This window comes from Myotis lucifugus, unplaced genomic scaffold (genome assembly GCF_000147115.1).
Source record: "Myotis lucifugus unplaced genomic scaffold, Myoluc2.0 scaffold_35, whole genome shotgun sequence".
Taxonomy (NCBI): Eukaryota; Metazoa; Chordata; class Mammalia; order Chiroptera; family Vespertilionidae; genus Myotis; species Myotis lucifugus.
The window spans coordinates 4,026,347-4,042,998 of NW_005871083.1; the positions used below are offsets into that span (position 1 = coordinate 4,026,347).

At 49.4% G+C, this 16,652-nt stretch overlaps 1 protein-coding gene across 1 annotated transcript in view; it reads right to left on the reverse strand.

Annotated features, from left to right (window-relative positions):
* Window positions 1-16,652, reverse strand: part of CMIP (c-Maf inducing protein) — a 229,431-nt gene that overhangs the window by 47,049 nt on the left and 165,730 nt on the right. Inside the window, 1 exon segment of the mRNA XM_006087043.3 lies at window positions 3,774-3,935. Within this exon segment, the coding sequence (XP_006087105.1) occupies window positions 3,774-3,935 (162 nt within the window).

Here is a 16,652-nt window from a genome sequence, read left to right on the forward strand (position 1 = left end):
ATCTGCTTTTGTCCGGCTGCCGAGGGACGAAGGCAGACACAGAACCAGGGTCAGTGTCTGAGCTCCAGGAGTCTCCAGGTTCCCATGGAGACAGCCTGATCCGCGATGCTTAGAACCAGGGAACATTTGGGAGGATGTTTCATGGATTCCAACGCCTTTTTCTTTTTGTGGATGTTGGAGTTTGAGCAGCCCATTGAGGGCAGATGATTAAACTTCAGTCATTGTTCAGCTCAGGGTAGATGAAAGCCCGGCTTTGGTCTGGGCTTTGTTCTTTCTTCCCTATGACTGACTGACTGTCAGTTCGCTATGCCTCAGGCACTGTGTGAGAGCTTTGTAATATTCATGCCACCCATTTCTCTTTCTCATGACCATTCTCCTATTTCCTACTACCCCAACAAATGAGCTACCTGAGTGAGACTCAAAGAGGTGTGGCTGCTCACCAGGAACACAGCTACAGTTGGTGGAGTGGTGATTGGACCCATCTGTCCTGGTTCCAAAGCCTTTATCTCCCAGCACCCAGTGAGAGTGCTCAGCCCACACCAACGGCAGTTCCCCCTTTCAGCTGCTGTGGGACCAGCCTGTCCCTCACCACGCCCACACCTTTCCAGCAAGAGCCCTGGGCCAGCACAGCAGCTGTTTCCTTTGTTAGCCACCGGTGGCAGCCCATGCCACTCTGCAGGGACACTTTTCTGCACCAAGGTCATTTTCAACCCCAGGGGCAGAGCACTCACCAAGAGCCACTGCTTAGAGAGGCACTAAGCTGAGTGGCCACTCCACACACTCAACTCAACAAAGGCCTTGGGAGGTAGGGGACACCGGCTTCACTTGGCCAGTAGGTAGACAGATGGTTCTTTCTCAGAATTGTTTGGCTACCCAACAGCCTCCTCTTTCCCCTCCATCCCGCAGGCTACTGCCCACTTTCTGGTTCCTTAGGTGAGGGCTGGTGCCTCTTAGCAGTAGGCCTCAGGAACACTTGAGTAAAGAGAACAAAGAATCTAGCCCAGCCGTGGGCAAACTACGGCCCGCGGGCTGGATCCGGCCCGTTTGAAATGAATAAAACTAAAAAAAAAAAAAAAAAAAGACCGTACCCTTTTATGTAATGATGTTTACTTTGAATTTATATCAGTTCACACAAACACTCCATCCATGCTTTTGTTCCGGCCCTCCGGTCCAGTTTAAGAACCCATTGTGGCCCTCGAGTCAAAAAGTTTGCCCACCCCTGATCTAGCCCCATATATTCTAAGCTAAAAAGGGTAAGGAGAAGGGCGGATCTGTTTGCTTTTCCACTCATACCATCTAGACATGGAGCTGAGGTCAATGTCACAAACATCTCCCAGGACAATAAAGTGTGACCAAGTATCAAACGCCCCTGCATGGGAGGCACAATGCTAGGCCCTGCTTACTTATTAGAGCATCGGCCCTCAAGTCTGTGAAATGGGTGCTAATCTTAGCCCTGTTCACTGATGAAAATTGGGTACCGAGAGGCCTCAGAACCTGCCCAAGGCCAGTTAGCTCCTGAGGGCGGAACTAGTTCTTTCTGACTCCACACATTTGCTCTTAACCACTGCCCCACACAGGGGGGGCGGGGAGGGAGGTCCTCCCCTTCGCTAAAAAGGCTCCACCAAGGCAGGTTCATGCCACACCGAGGCACAAGAGCATGAGCTTCGCCATCGGGCAGGCCTGGGCGTGGGTCCTGGCCCACCACTTCTCCGAGTGACCCTGGGTGGGCGCCTTAACCTCTCAGAGCCTCTGGTGACCCTTCTGCACATCTGAATACTTACCTTGCAGGATCTCTGGGAGAAATGTAAAAATGAGCTCTAAACGCCCGACAGTGATTGTCACAGAGTGTGTGCTGCAAAGGTGCTAGTGTCACTCGGAGAGGTGGAAGCCTCACTGGAGGAGGTGCTACCTGGGCTGCAGTCCTAGCTCTGTCCCTTACCAATGGCTGCACCCCCTGGGCATGTAATCACATGAAACATATCTGAGATGGGAAAGAAATCCCACCAAGAGGGTGGCCACAGTGCCATCAGCCGCCTCTGCCATCATCTTGACAATGAGCCTGACTTTATGTTGGCGGACAAGACTGGTGGGGCGGAAGGGGCGGGCCATGTGGTCCTGCAGTAAGAACAACACAGCCCTAAGGTGGAATGGAATGTCCAGCCCCACTGCATGCTTGGCAGGCTGTTGTCTCTGGACCTCAGTTTCCTCATCTGTGAATGGAGACAGCAAGGCTCATCTCTCAGGGAGAACTCATTAAATGAGATGTTGAGTGCTGGCACCTGGCGCCTGCCTAGCACAGAGCAGCTGCTTCCTGCAGATGAGCTGCCTTCCCTTCCCCACTGAGAAGCCAGCCCCTGGCCTGCTACCCTTCTCCTGCTCAGGACGGAAGCCTGGACTTGAGGTTGGGCACATAGCACCTGGCCTCCAGTTCTAGACCTCGACCCTCAATCCTTTCAGAGCCTGAGTCTTTATGCCTCTGCGGAACACAGCTGGTGTCCCACCCGACGACACATCGTCTGCTCTTCTGCTTGCGACCGTCACTTCCTCTCGCCCCTATGTCCTCCCAGGGTGAGGGACCCTCTCAAGGCAGTAGACAGATAAGGCCTGGGCCAGTTTCCTGGATCAGCAGGCAGTGCCCAGTCCAGGCCTGCAGAGAGAAAGCCAGTCTAGGCAGCAGGGAGCTTGTGTGGAAGTCAAGGGGTGTGTGGGGAACCAGGGTGTCAAAGGACAGGGGCCACCCTGAGGGAGGGGGACAGAAAGAAAGGGACAGAAGCATCACTCTGGTGGCCATGCGTAGTTTCAATCAGGAGTCATCAACTCTATAGTGTCCCCAGGGGACCAGGCAGGCAAATAAACAAGAGTATTAATATTTGTTAAGTGCTTAGAATAGCGCCTGGGCAGAGTAAACAGAAGTGTGTTTCCCAGCGCCCCTTGCCTTCTAACGAACAGTGTGCCTAGCTCCCTGACTGAGTCTCCCGTGTCTGTCCCCTGCCAGGACGTAAGCTCCAGGAGAGCAGGGGCTTGTCTTCACTCAAATGCCCAGGATGGCGCCTGGCCCACAGCACACACTCAGAGCGCTGGCCGACTGGCAAAGCAGACGGCTCAGGTGGGTGGCGCTAAGCATCACCAGCTGCAAATTGCTGCAGAATTTCCTGATAGTTTTTTAAAGAGAACTTAAAAATTCTCATTTTGGTGTGAAATCTCCTGATTTTAAAAATCCTGTGCACGTTAAACAAAGTATAGCTGTAGGCTGTGGGGGTGATTAGGGCAGAAAGCCATTGGCCTGGACCACCGGAGCTGAGGCGGGCCAGTGCTGGGGGAGATGGAGATGGGCCGGGACTACCAGCCCAGCACCACGGGGGCAGGAAGGAAGGAGGGGGGGGCGCTTCCCGATGTGCTCCCTCTTGGGAATGAACTAGAGAATTCTGAAGTCAGCTATCACCACCACCACCAGCCCAGCCTCAGGACCAAGACCAAACCACCCTCTCTCCCTGCCATGTCCCATCCCCAGGTCGGTCATGGGGCATGGCAGGGTAGTGACAACTGTCCCTTCATCCCTGCCACAAGCCTGGGACAGCTCAGCTGGAAGCACTGGGCAAACCTTCTCAACACCCCTGAATGGCTGGGGGAACCCCTCACCTCCTTAAAGCAACAGGAAGACAAACTCGAATCCAATTCTGGTTGAGGGTTGGTGTGCAGGCAAATAAAAGGAAACAGAATCATTTAAATGGGGGTTCGGGAGGCGCACAATCCAGCAGGGGGAAGCGTCTTACCTCTGAGAGCAGTTTTGAGACAATTTCCAGTGGGGCTTGGTTGATGGAGTCATCTTGCAGGGGGGATGTCAGGGCCATGTCCACCAGAGTTCGGATCTCCTTCAAGACAACCTCCCAACGGCTTGGGTTACTCAGGACTTTCTTATATTTGTAAATCTTTTTCTGGTCAGGAGAAAAAGACACAAACCTGTTATTCAGATGCTGAGGGCAGAAGATACAAGATGATCAAAGAATCAGACAGTTAGGATGCAAAAGGGCCCAAGAAACTGTAGTGTGGGCCATTCTCTGCCCATGAGAAAGTCCACCTGAAACAGGAGGAGTCTTGCCCAAGTCACCGGTGCGTTTGCAGACGGCCAGGCCTCCGGAACACAGAAGAGTAATTTCTATACTATTTCCAGTGACTTAAGAAAAGAAAAAGAGATTTCTCTTTGAATAATATCTTCTGCCAAACTTATTCCCCAAGTATTCAAACGCAATAGGAGTGGAAACATTCGCGGGTCCACAAAGGGACTTCCTTTGAGTGGGAAGCACTGCTTCTGCTCATCTGATCCCAAGAGGTGCCCCTGAGGAGTGGGGTTCAGCTAAGAAACAAGATGGACAGGCTGGGGGCAAGGAATTCCACTCCAGCCAAGTGGGCAGGGAGCCCCCAGGAAATGAAGGCCATCTTCAGCTCCCACCTGGTGAGGAAAGGGAGACAGGAGGGAGCATTCTCACCTTCCCGCAGGCGCTAATTAGAAGCTGAAGCCAAGGGCTGCTGCCTCCCTGGACTCGAGGCAGAGTTAGTTCCGCCTCTCTGACATCATGGAAACAGGGGCCCTCCCTCTGAAGGCGGAGGTCCCAGCCAAGTCCCGCCCCTTCCCTGTCCCAGCTTGCTAGGGAGCCTCTAAGTGGATGAACTCTTTCATTAGAAGCCCTGCTCCATGGGGAAAACCTAGTTTAGTGTCACTGTGCCAGCGGACATGCCCCAATCACTGAGCCAAAGTCTGAGTGAGGAAAGGAAGGAGGAGAGGTCAGGGTCCCCCACTGGCCCCTGAAGCTGACCACTTAGCTTCTAAGTTAAGAATGACAAGGTGAGCCCTAGCCGGTTTGGCTCAGTGGATAGAGTGTCAGCCTGCGAATTGAAGGGTTCTGGGTTCAATTCTGATCAAGGGCACATGCCCGGGTTGCAGGCTCGTTCCCCAGTGCAGGAGGCTGTCAATCAATGATTCTTTCTCATCATTGATGTTTCTATCTCTCTCTCCCTTCCTCTCTGGGAAAAAAAAAAGAATGACAAGGTAATCTTGGAAGCCAATGCCTTAAAGAAAGTATTTGGGAACACAGTCCATATCAAACTGAGTAGTAACTTGTGCTGAGCACTGTGGTGGAACCACAGGTCCCGTGCGGAGTCGGGCACACCTGACTCTTTCTATAAAGTACTTCACTCACTGAGCCTCAGCTTCCTCTTTTGTAAGTTAGGCATGAAAATACCTCGCAGCCCCTTGAACTATGCAACCTTAATACATCCTGGACCCACATGGTCCTCTCCATATGGAGTTACATTAGAGAGCAGAGCAAATTAGGACAGCCACCAGTAACAAAAAGGGGAATCCGGATACTTAACCAGTCTCTTTTGTAAAACTTTCAAAGGATGAAATATACAACCCACAGCAACACAAAAAGTATCCCATTTTCTTTCTCCCATTTTCTTCACACTCCATGATTTTCTGGAGCTTCTCACTTGCTAATCTATCCCTATCACCACCAGCATCACCCACACAGTTAACTCACAAAGTATACTTCCGCCTCATCACCCAGATCTTTCCTGTGTAAATCAACTTAGCTTGTCTCTCCTACACACAGCATTCATTCCCTCTGTCCCCACCTCCTTCTCTCTGTCTCTGTCTCTGTCTCTGTCTTATCATTCTCTGCCCGGGCACCCATTCCGCATCAAGAAGTAGAAAGGGACAGAGGGCCGGAAGGGCAGAGGAAGACAGCATAGTTTTCATGGGAGGGGAGGGGAGTTGGGGGGGTGGAGGAGGAAAAGACCAGGAACATTTCCTTGCCAGTCATTTTGGACCCGACTAGGCGGGCGGGTGTTTGGTGAACAGTATATTCGTCCTTGATGAGGATGACGGTGAAATCCATGACGTTAATACAAGACGCACCATTTCTCTGAGGCTTTCCTGGACTGTAACCAGCTCAGTCCTAGTTCCCATCAGCCAAGCCTCCCTGACTGATCTAAGCAAACACAGTGCCCGAAGCCTAATGTAGTGGAGACACTTCCCAAGGCAGAACCCAATCCATCCCAGGAGACAAATGCTCCTTTGAGTCCGGGACATTGCGGTTTCGCTCTGTAGCCAGAGAACTGCTTAATTTTTAAACGACCATTTAAGCATGCCATATAGTAAGCCCCAAAGAAAACCACAATGATGCACACCCGTGTCTTTCCACAGTAGATTCTAGGTTTAAACACGGTCTGAGCTTTAAGTGCCTTCTCTTCTGATCACCTGCAAGTTATTTACTTTTGAAAGAATAAGGACTTCACCATTTTTTGAAAGTGATGCATGCTTATTGTAAGAAATTTAAACCGTGCTGAAAGCACAAAGGAAAGGATAAGTGAAAAAAGGCCTCAAAAATCCCACATCTTAGAAATAACCACCATTAATCTTTGGTGAACATTATTCCAGCCAACCCTCATTTAAATTTAACTGCATGCAGCCAGCCTGTGAGGTGGGTGGTCGTGAGTACAGTCCCCTACCGGCCACTCAGACAACACTGAGATGCAGGGGCAGCAAGGCCCTGGCCGAAGGGTCCAGTGGGCGCCACCAGCCCCAATGCAGTTTCCAAGGAGCCCCTCATGGCTGCACTCAGCCCTGGTGCTCACTGACAGCCCCTCCTGACAGCGGGGAGGACACAGCTCTCCCGCCAGTGCCTCTGGAACCCGAACCCTTGCTTAAGAGGCACCCCCAGAACAGGGGTCACAGAAGCTGTATTCAAAACCAGAAGGTCCCAGGGGCTTTAACAAGGGCTAAGATTTAATGAGCACGTACTATACACCAGACCCTGTGCTGGGCACTTATAGGCATCATCTCATTTCATCCTCACAGTAACCCCAGGGGCTGGGGGCCTGCCACAGGCTGAGCAAACGCTAAGACGAGACCCAGGTGCAAATGGTTTATTGATCTGAGAGGCGCTGAAAGACACATCAGTGCGTGGCGGGGATGAGAGACTGGGAAGAGAAGGCAGTCAATTAGCAGGGCATCATCAAGCATTATGACGGGACAACTGGCAATGTTACCCACTGTGGGAAGGGTGCTGAACCCACCGGGATCCCTAGGAGACAGTGTAGATCACGCATTAGAGCTGATCCACCCAAGGAGCAAGGAAGCTACAGCATTTACCCACTAGTTTCCTGGACACCCCAGTGGCTGCCCTGTGCCCTGTGCCCCAGCCGAAGTGCTTCCACAGCCAGAAACACACACGCCCCTGGCAGAGTTCACAGTGAGCATCCTTCAGAGCAGTGATGCTAAGGGGGGTGAGGGACGGGGGGAGTGCCTGCAGCTTCTGCTACAGGACTCTAGTATCCTGCTTACACACAGGGTACTATCATGGCCAGAGAGGTGACATGACTTGCCCAGGGTCACGCAGCTAGAAAGGGCAATTCAAGAGTCAAAACTGGCTTTGGTAGCCTTTAGATGCCCCTCTTTCTAGCACATCAGCCAGGGCTGGCACAGATGGTGGAAAGGGACAGATTCGTCCAGAGACACCGTGAAGAAGGGGTCAAGAATGATGGTGGCATGGGGTGAAGGCCAGAAGTCCATGAGGCTCTGAGAGCCCGGGCCCAGGTGACCAGGGAGCAGAGGAGCTGCAGGAGGGGCTGGTGGGAAAGCAGGTGGACAGGGAGGCTATGATGTCATGGTCACAGGTGTGGGCAGGCCATTGGTCCCCATAAGAGGCTTTGAACTCTGGGACAGGCTGCCACAGGCAGAGGGAGGCTTGTCCAGGACCACAGGGGTCCAGTCGCTCTGCCTTGGGTGACAAATTAGTTCATCTCAGGAACTCTGGTGAGCTCATCTGGTGATGAATCACGGGGCTGGGATAGGGACACCTCCGAATGCTGACTGCCAGGCTCCTAGGAGCCTAGCCCTCAGCTTTGCGGTATGTCCTCCCACTGAGCCCGCTTCCCCAAGACGGGTGGGTTACCTCTTGCCACGTCCAGAGTGAATGGACTGCTGGAATCCTTTGACAGGGGACTTCGAACTGTCTCCCTGCTTGTTTTTGTGCTAAAAAGTCAAGAATGATCTTAAATTATTTAAGGGTTATGAAAAAAATGCGATAGGAACCAAACGTGGCTCACAAAGCCCCAAATATTTACTATCTGACCCTTCAGAGAAAAAGTTTGCTAAGCCCCGGCTGTAAAGGTCAAACCCCAGCCTAGTGGTAAACGCATACTGCTGTTCAACTTTATGAGCCACTGGGGGACACAGGTCCAAACCATAAAGAGACACTACTTCACTCCCAGCAGGCTGTTATTACCCAGAAAGACAGACGATACCAAGTGCTGGCGAGGAGTGGGAGAGACCGGGATCCTTGTGCAGTGCTGGTGGGAATGTAAATTAGCTCAGCATCACGGGGAAAAAAGCTTGACAGCTACTTAAATCATTAATCATGAATTGATCATGTGACCCAGCAATTCTGTTCCTAGAAATCTACGCAAGAGAGCTAGAAACAGACTCTACATAAAAGACATGCACGAGTGTACACAGCATCGTTATTCATAGTAGCCCCAAGCTGGAAACGACCCACATGTCCATCAGCTGATGAATGGATAAGCCAGATGGGGTCTATCCAGACAACGGAATAGTATTTGGTAGTAAAAAGGATGGAACTACTCATTCATGCTACAATACGGATGAACCTCACAAATGTTATGCTAAGTGAAAGAAGCCAGATGCAAAAGACATACATAGATTCCTTTTATATGAAATGTCTGAAAAGACAAATTTATAGAGACAGAGAGTGGAACGGTCATTGCTGGGGAAGGGCAGATGGCAATGGAGATTAGGCTACAAACAGACTTGAGGCACCTTCCAGGAGGATGGAGATGCTCTAACACTGGATTGTAGTGATGGCTGCACACCGCTATAAATTTACTAAAATCACTGAATCACATACTTAAACCAGGTGAATTCTATTGTATGTAAATTATACCTCAATTAAAGTATGTAAAGAAAATCCCAGCTTAGGCAGGCAGAGGAGGACACCAGACAAAGCCAGTGGCAGTATGGCTTAGTGGTTGAGCACACAGGTTTTGCCATCAGCAGACATCAGTTCAATTTTACACTTTACTTCATTCATCCATCCATCAACCCACCCACCCATCCATCTATTCATCCATCCATTCACTCATCCACCTACCCATCCATCTATCCACCCACCTACTTACCCATTCATCCATCCATCCATCCATCCACCCACCCATTCGTCCATCCATTCACTTATCCATCCACTCATCCACTCACCTACCTACCCACCCATCCATCCACCCATCCATCCATCCACCCACTTACCTACCCAGCCACCCACCCACCCATCCATTCATCCATCATCCATGCATGCATCACCCATCCATCCGTCCAACCAATCAAACAACAAAAATTACAGGGAACCATCGACTATAATGTGCCAAGCACTGTGTTAAGTACTAAAGTGAACAAAATAGGCCGGTACTCCTGGAATTTAGTCTATTACTTGTACCTACTTTCCTCATCTGCAATGTGGGATGAGAATAACCAACATCAAAGGCATGCCATTCTATTCCATAAAATAATATATATAAAGCACCCAGTACCAATCCTGGCTAAACAGCAGCTCTCATTCTTATCACGTACCATGTCCTAGGAATGAGTGGTCTAACGCAGGCAGGACTCAGGAGGGCTCCCGGCATCTGTGACTAAGCCCTACCAGCTCTTGAGACAATAGCCAGCAGGAAGAGCCTGCTGCCTCCCAGGAGGAAGAGTCACTCCATTGCAGTTCTCACCCTCTTTTCAGGGAGGGGATGTTACCTTGGCAACATCCGCCATCTCTCCGGCAACAGCTTCTACAGCAGGCAACCAGACACCCGGGTTCTGTGGCCTGGGAGGGCAGAGCCGCTGGCTCCTCCAGAGGAGACGAGCTGTCACTAGGAATGTGTCCCCCACCAGGGAAGGCGTGACTCAGAAGGTGCTGGAAGCATGCCTCCCAATGACAGGGGCTGCTGCTCTGCTGCTTGCCGCAGCCTCCGAGGCTCAGCTCACACCAGCACGCATGCTCCCACCCTGTCATTAAAGGAAGGGCTGCAAGGCGCTCCTGGAGCGGAAGAGAAAAACGAGCCAGGGAGGAACCGACTGGCTTTTAGAATTTCTTTTCACTGAGATCCCAAAGCTTTGCTGCCACCATCCCCAGATGGCTACTTACATTTGACTTAATTAAAGTGACCTACGACTAAACAATTAGTGCCTCGGTCCAGCTAGCCACGTTTTAGCTGCTCAACAGCCACATGTGGCCAGGAGCTGCCATGGTGGACGGTGCAGAGGGAGGACACGTTCATCACCACAGGACGTTCTCTGGGGCGGTGCTGTCCTCAAGTGTCAGAGTCCCCTCTGTCACCTCGCCCCCAGAGGACCAGCAGTGTGCTCGTTGCTTCCTCCCATCACTCAGGCAATGCTATTTGCTGGGGCTGGTATGTGAGCTGCACCCTGTCCATCTGCCCAGCCCTCCAACTTTCCCTGCAGGTCTACAGGCTGCTGTCTCAAATGTCCCTTGCTCAACTAGGGAGAATGACTGGTTGGCGACTTCTCTGGGCTTCCCTGATTCCTAGACACCTTGGACCTGCTCACATCTTCAAGGCTCTGATGTTGCCAGGTAACTTATCATCCTGCCAAGCCGGGGGGGGGGGGGGCATTTTTGGCCTTCTCTTTAGTCCTCCAGAAGGGCTTCCCCTAAATCTTTTTGGCACCAAAGATCATCACTTTGTCTTCAGATACAACCCAGGCCTGTGAGCAGTCCATGTGTGTCAGCCCCAAACTGCCCATCTGGCCCTCAGGTCTTAATCATCAACCTCAGACCAGCTCATAGCCTCTCAGCTTACCTTGTGGCCTCCCCACAGAACTCCTAATTTATCCAGTACAATTAATTACTCAACTGTTACTGCTGGCCTAACCAATGGACAGAGGGACTAATCAATGATTACCCTCTGGGGACTCGGGGTTTTCCAGATAAGCATAGGGACTCCTGCTCTGGGCATTGACTCTATGGAGGGAAAAGAGGTGGAGGAAACAACACAAAATGAGACCAAGCCCACCTGTCAGCTGGAGCATATGGCACAGCTCAATTCACTCTAAGAAAGCCACTACTTACAGTAACACTGACGACCACTCATCTAGTACTTACCGTGCTCCAGGAACAACCATAATGGATGCAGACAAGTGACACAAGAGCATAATTGTTAACACTTTCGGAGGGCTCTCCATAAGCTGGGCCCAATGCTAAGCACTTTGTATAAAATAATTTTCTTAATCCTCGCAATGTGACTCACAATATGAATGGTATAGTTAGCCCCATTTTACAGACAAGAAAACTGAGGCTCAGAGAGTTTAAGTCATGTAGCAAGTAAGAGCCAGAGCTGGAATGGGGACCCAGATCTAGTTTTCGATCCTGAGCACCCAACTACCATGCCACTCTGAGAGGCACACCGGAGTGCTTTCTCTGCCCTGAGGGATGCTGCTGCCTCCTGCTGAAACGAACAAGAAGTCTAATTGGAAAGTTGAATTCCAAAAATGTATATGGAACCAAAAAAAGACCCCAAATAGCCACAGCAATCTTAAGAAAGAAGAACAAAGTTGGAGGAATCAGAATACTAAATATCAAGTTATACTACAAAAAAAAAGCCACTGAACACAAAACAGCCTGGTACTGGCACAAGAACAGGCATATAGATAAACGGAACAGAACAGAGAACCCAGAAATAGACCCAGGCCATTATGCTCAATTAATATTTGACAAAGGAGGCAAGAGCATACAATGGAGTAAAGACAGTCTCTTCAATAAATGATGTTGGGAAAACTGGACAGGTACATGCAAAAAAATGAAACCAGACCACCAACTTACACCATACACAAGAATAAACTCAAAATGGATAAAAGACTTAAATGTAAGTCGTGAAACCATAAAAAATCTTAGAAGAAACCATAGGCAACAAAATCTGAGACATCTCTCATAGCAATATGTTTACTGATACATCTCCTAGGGCAGTGGTCGGCAAACTCATTAGTCAACAGAACCAAATATCAACAGTACAATGACTGAAATTTCTTTTGAGAGCCAAATTTTTTAAACTTAAACTATATAGGTAGGTACACTGTTATTAACTTAATTAGGGTACTTCTAAGGCTTAGGAAGAGCCACACTCAAGGGGCCAAAGAGCCGCATATGGCTCGCGAGCCGCAGTTTGCCGACCACAGTCCTAGAGCAAAGGAAACTAAGGAGAAAATAAATGGGATACATCAAAATAAAAAGCTTCTGCACAGTAAAAGAAACCATCAGCAAAATGAAAAGAGAGCCCACAGAATGGAGAACGTAATTGCCTATGATACATCTGATAAGAGGTTAATTTCCAAAATATACAGGGAGTTCATACAACTTAACAAAAGAAAGACAAACAATCCAATTAAAAAATGGGCAAAGGATCTAAATAGACACTTCTCCAAAGTGGACATACAGAAAGCCAAGAGACATAAGAAAAATGCTCAAAATCACTAATTATCCGAGAGATGCAAATCAAAATGACAATGAGGTACCATTTCACACCTGTCAGAATGGCTACCATCAACAAACAACAAATGACAAGTGTTGGCGAGGATGTGGAGAAAAGGGAATCCTAGTACACTGCTGGTGGGAATACAGACTGGTGTAGCCATTATGGAAAACAGTATGGAGTTTCCTCAAAAAATTAAATATGAAACTGCCATTTGACCCATTGATCCCACTTCTAGGAATATATCCTAAAGAAACCAGAAACACCAATCAGAAAGAATATATGCATCCCTGTGTTCATAGCAGTATAATTTACAATAGCTAAGATTTGGAAACAGCCCAAGTGCCCATCAGCAGATGAGTGTATAAAAAAGCTGTGGCACATTTACACAATGGAATACTACACAGCTGTAAAAAGAACTCTTACCACTTGCAACAGCATGGATGGACCTGGAGAGCATTATGCTAAATGAAATAAGCCAGTCAGAGAAAGATAAGTATCACGTGATTCACTCACATGCAGAATCTAATGAACAAAATAGATCCAGAGATATATAAGCATGGAACAGACTTTTGAACCCTAGAAGGAAGGTGTGGGAGGGTGTGTGGGAACAGATCAACCAAAGAACTTGTATGCATATATGCATAATCCATGGACACAGACAATAGGGTGGTGAAGGCCTAGGGTAGGGCAGGCTAGAAGAGGTCAATGGGGGAAAAAGGGGGACAAGTAATACTTTCAACAATAAAGATTAAAACAAACAAATAAATAAACAAACAAATTGAAGAGTTGAGCTTTGCCTCCCTGGCTGCCCAGTGACAGTTCCAGACTGGCTGCAGCTGGGTGTCCAGCTGACATCTACCTGGAGAGCCGGGTCCTGGGGAGACAGGCAATTTGTCTGAAAGAGGGGAAAGTGCCTGAGCACTCAGCTCCCTAAGTGCCCACTAGAGGCCCTGTCGCTGCAGCCATTACCATTTCCAAGAAAACAGCAGGAACTCGGCACAGTGTCCATCTCTGGGCATCAGCTGGTTGCCCCGGCAACTGTGTATCTGGCTGGTAAGACGAACTGGCCTTGATACCAGTCTCTCAGCTGGGTGCCACATCCTACCTGGCACTTAGAGCCTGCTGCACCCTTGGCAAAATCGAATCACCACATGGTTCCATTAGACTACATTTAAAAATTGTATGTGACTGTTTTTCTCACTGACTCTCTGGGCTCCTTGGGGCCTTGTCTGTTTCTTTACTGTTTTGTGCAGTGACTGGAACTACTTACGGCATATGGAAGGTGCTTTCAGTGTTTGTAAAGGGAGAATACAAATCAGTAATAATGGCTAACACGTATGAAGTGCTTTCGCTGTGTTAGGCACTGCAACCAAGTCCTTTAGCCCTCCCAGTGCTCCTCAAAAGCTCCTGTGGGCAGGAACCATGGCGGGGAGGGGTGGGGGGAAGAGGAGCCAGATTCCAGCTCAGAGTCAGGGGAGGCCCGGGAGTCTGCACTTATACTAGTCAAGTGTCCAGATAAGAACCATTGGTCAGAATCCCATCTTCTTAGAAAGAGCTGGAGGGCAGCTGAGATCTTACTAATTTTGACTTTTCAGTGTTCTGGTAGATTATCTGGTTTTTGAAATAATACATGTTCATTGATAAACAAGGATCGTAAAGGGAAGAGATAAAGGGCACAGGAACTGTCACGTGAGCTTACAACCTGCACATTTGTCTGCTGGTGACCATCATTTCATGGATTCTCTTTCTGTGCGTGCACACACACACATACACACTGCACATTTGTCTGCTGGTGACCATCATTTCATGGATTCTCTTTCTGTGCGTGCACACACACACACACACACACACACACACACACACAACCTGCACATTTGTATGCTGGTGACCATCATTTCATGGATTCTCTTTCTGTGCGTGCACACACACACACACACACACACACCCCAGAATATAAGTGTACGTATATTTTAGCTCTTCTCATATATGTTGGCTTTCTTTAACTGCACCCCTGAATCCATGCTAACACTATGACATATATTGGGGTTCCACAAACTTCTTCTCTGAAGGGTTAGATAATAAATATTCCAGGCTTTTCCAGCCACACCCTGCTGTTGTGGCGTGAATGGCGGGGGCCGGGTCCCCATAAAACCCTTCCTTAGAAAAGCAGGTGGTGGGCTGGGCCCCTGGTACCTGTCAGTTCAGATCTTTCTCCACAGTCATATATAATCAAACACAAGTGGACAGAGAGATTGATTTTGTCCTCGGCTTTGTTGCTTTGTTCCTCCTCTTGTTTTACAAAAAGGCCTCACATTATACCCAGGTCTCTGAGTCTTTTTTTCTCTAAACCTGGTGGAAGTCGATCTGTAGCAATTAATGTAGATTTTCCCATGCTGTGTTTCTGTAAACCGCCTTAAATACCGCCTGGGCAATGGGAGCCTATACATTTAGAAAACGAAAACAAAGCAAAAAGACAACCTACCCCCTGCCCTCAGCCTCTGTGCAAACCCTCGCAAAGGTCTTCCTGGCAGTCAGACGCCGAGGCCTTCAGACGCTGTGACCACGATACCTCAGTGACCGGGCGCTCCCCTCTGGGGCGCTCTTTCTCAGGGGCCATGTCTGCTCTGAGTTAGCCCCGTTAGTCCAGCACATACCTCCAGGGTCCCGAAGGACACGCACAGCCCACACATCCTCCCCAATCTTCCAAACATCCAGAGACTAGCCCTGCCTTGCCTTAATAAATGCGACACAGTCACTCCACACCCAAGGCGTGGTGGCGATCCCACGTTCAAAGCATCCTGTTTAAGAAGGTCCTGTTATTTTCCAATGACGTACAGGGCTGGGAGCCCCGTGCAGAACCCGAACCCAATACTGAAGACTGCAGTGCAGACCTCTCATTAATCATTAATAGGAAATGCCACTTTCTGAAGAACACCCCCCCCCCCCGACTCCCTGAGTCATAGCAACCCACTAAATAAATTAAAAACACACAAATACTGTACCAGGGGCTGCTCTTCCTCTGCCATGTGGGAGGCGTCAGCCCCTAGTGAGCTTCGCTGTCCTGAGCCGCAGACACCAGCACAGGGCTGTCTCTTCTGGGCCAGATAAAAGGAAATCTCTATCCCAAATAAGGAGTTCCCGCTCGGCCTCAAGACGGTAGCGCAGCATATCAACCGGAGCCTCGGCTGTTTATTTGACTAAGAACTTTATCTAGTGCTTCCAGTATTTCCAAGGACGTCCGACCTGTTCACCCCTGTGCTAGGGGAGCCTCCATTCCTCACTGGGCTGTCTCCTCTCAGCTGCAGCCACGGCTCCTCTACAAAGGGCCTTAGTTTATGAGCGCCCTGGGAGAGGATCCCGTCCCCTGATAAGTTTATTTATGGTTGATCCCCAACGTGAGTAGCCAGGTGGGTAGGGACTGTGCGCTTGAATCTAGGGCAGTGATGGCGAACCTATGACACGCGTGTCAGAGGTGACACGCGAACTCATTTTTTTGGTTGATTTTTCTTTGTTAAATGGCATTTAAATATATAAAATAAATATCAAAAATATACATCTTTGTTTTACTATGGTTGCAAAGATCAAAAAATTTCTGTATGTGATACGGCACCAGAGTTAAGTTAGGGTTTTTCAAAATGCTGACACGCCGAGCTCAAAAGGTTCGCCATCACTGGCCTAGGGTAAGGCGTACTCCGCCTTCCCGGGTGGGACCGTGGAGAGGCAGGGTTTGCAGGGGCTGCTCCTTCCTTGCTGAGGAAGGTCTCTCAGGCACACAGAGAACTCTGCTTGCCCAGGGGAAGTCCAAGGTGGAGCCTGGGAGTAGGACTTGGAGGGTGTTCATCGTGGTGGTCTATTACCTGCATGAATGGAGGACATGCTCACAGAGAATCCAAAAGCTACAGATGCAACCAGCCACCTATGCTTGACCACAGGTCCAGAGGGACCCAGCAGCAGGGCCCGCTGGACACAGAAGGAGGCTCAGGCCTGGGTTTGAATTCTGGCTCAGACACATGGGAAAATTTAATCTAAGATTTCATCTAAGAGTCAGTTTTCTCATCTGTAAAATGGGGATATAATTGCCACTTCTCAGGGACATTGTATGG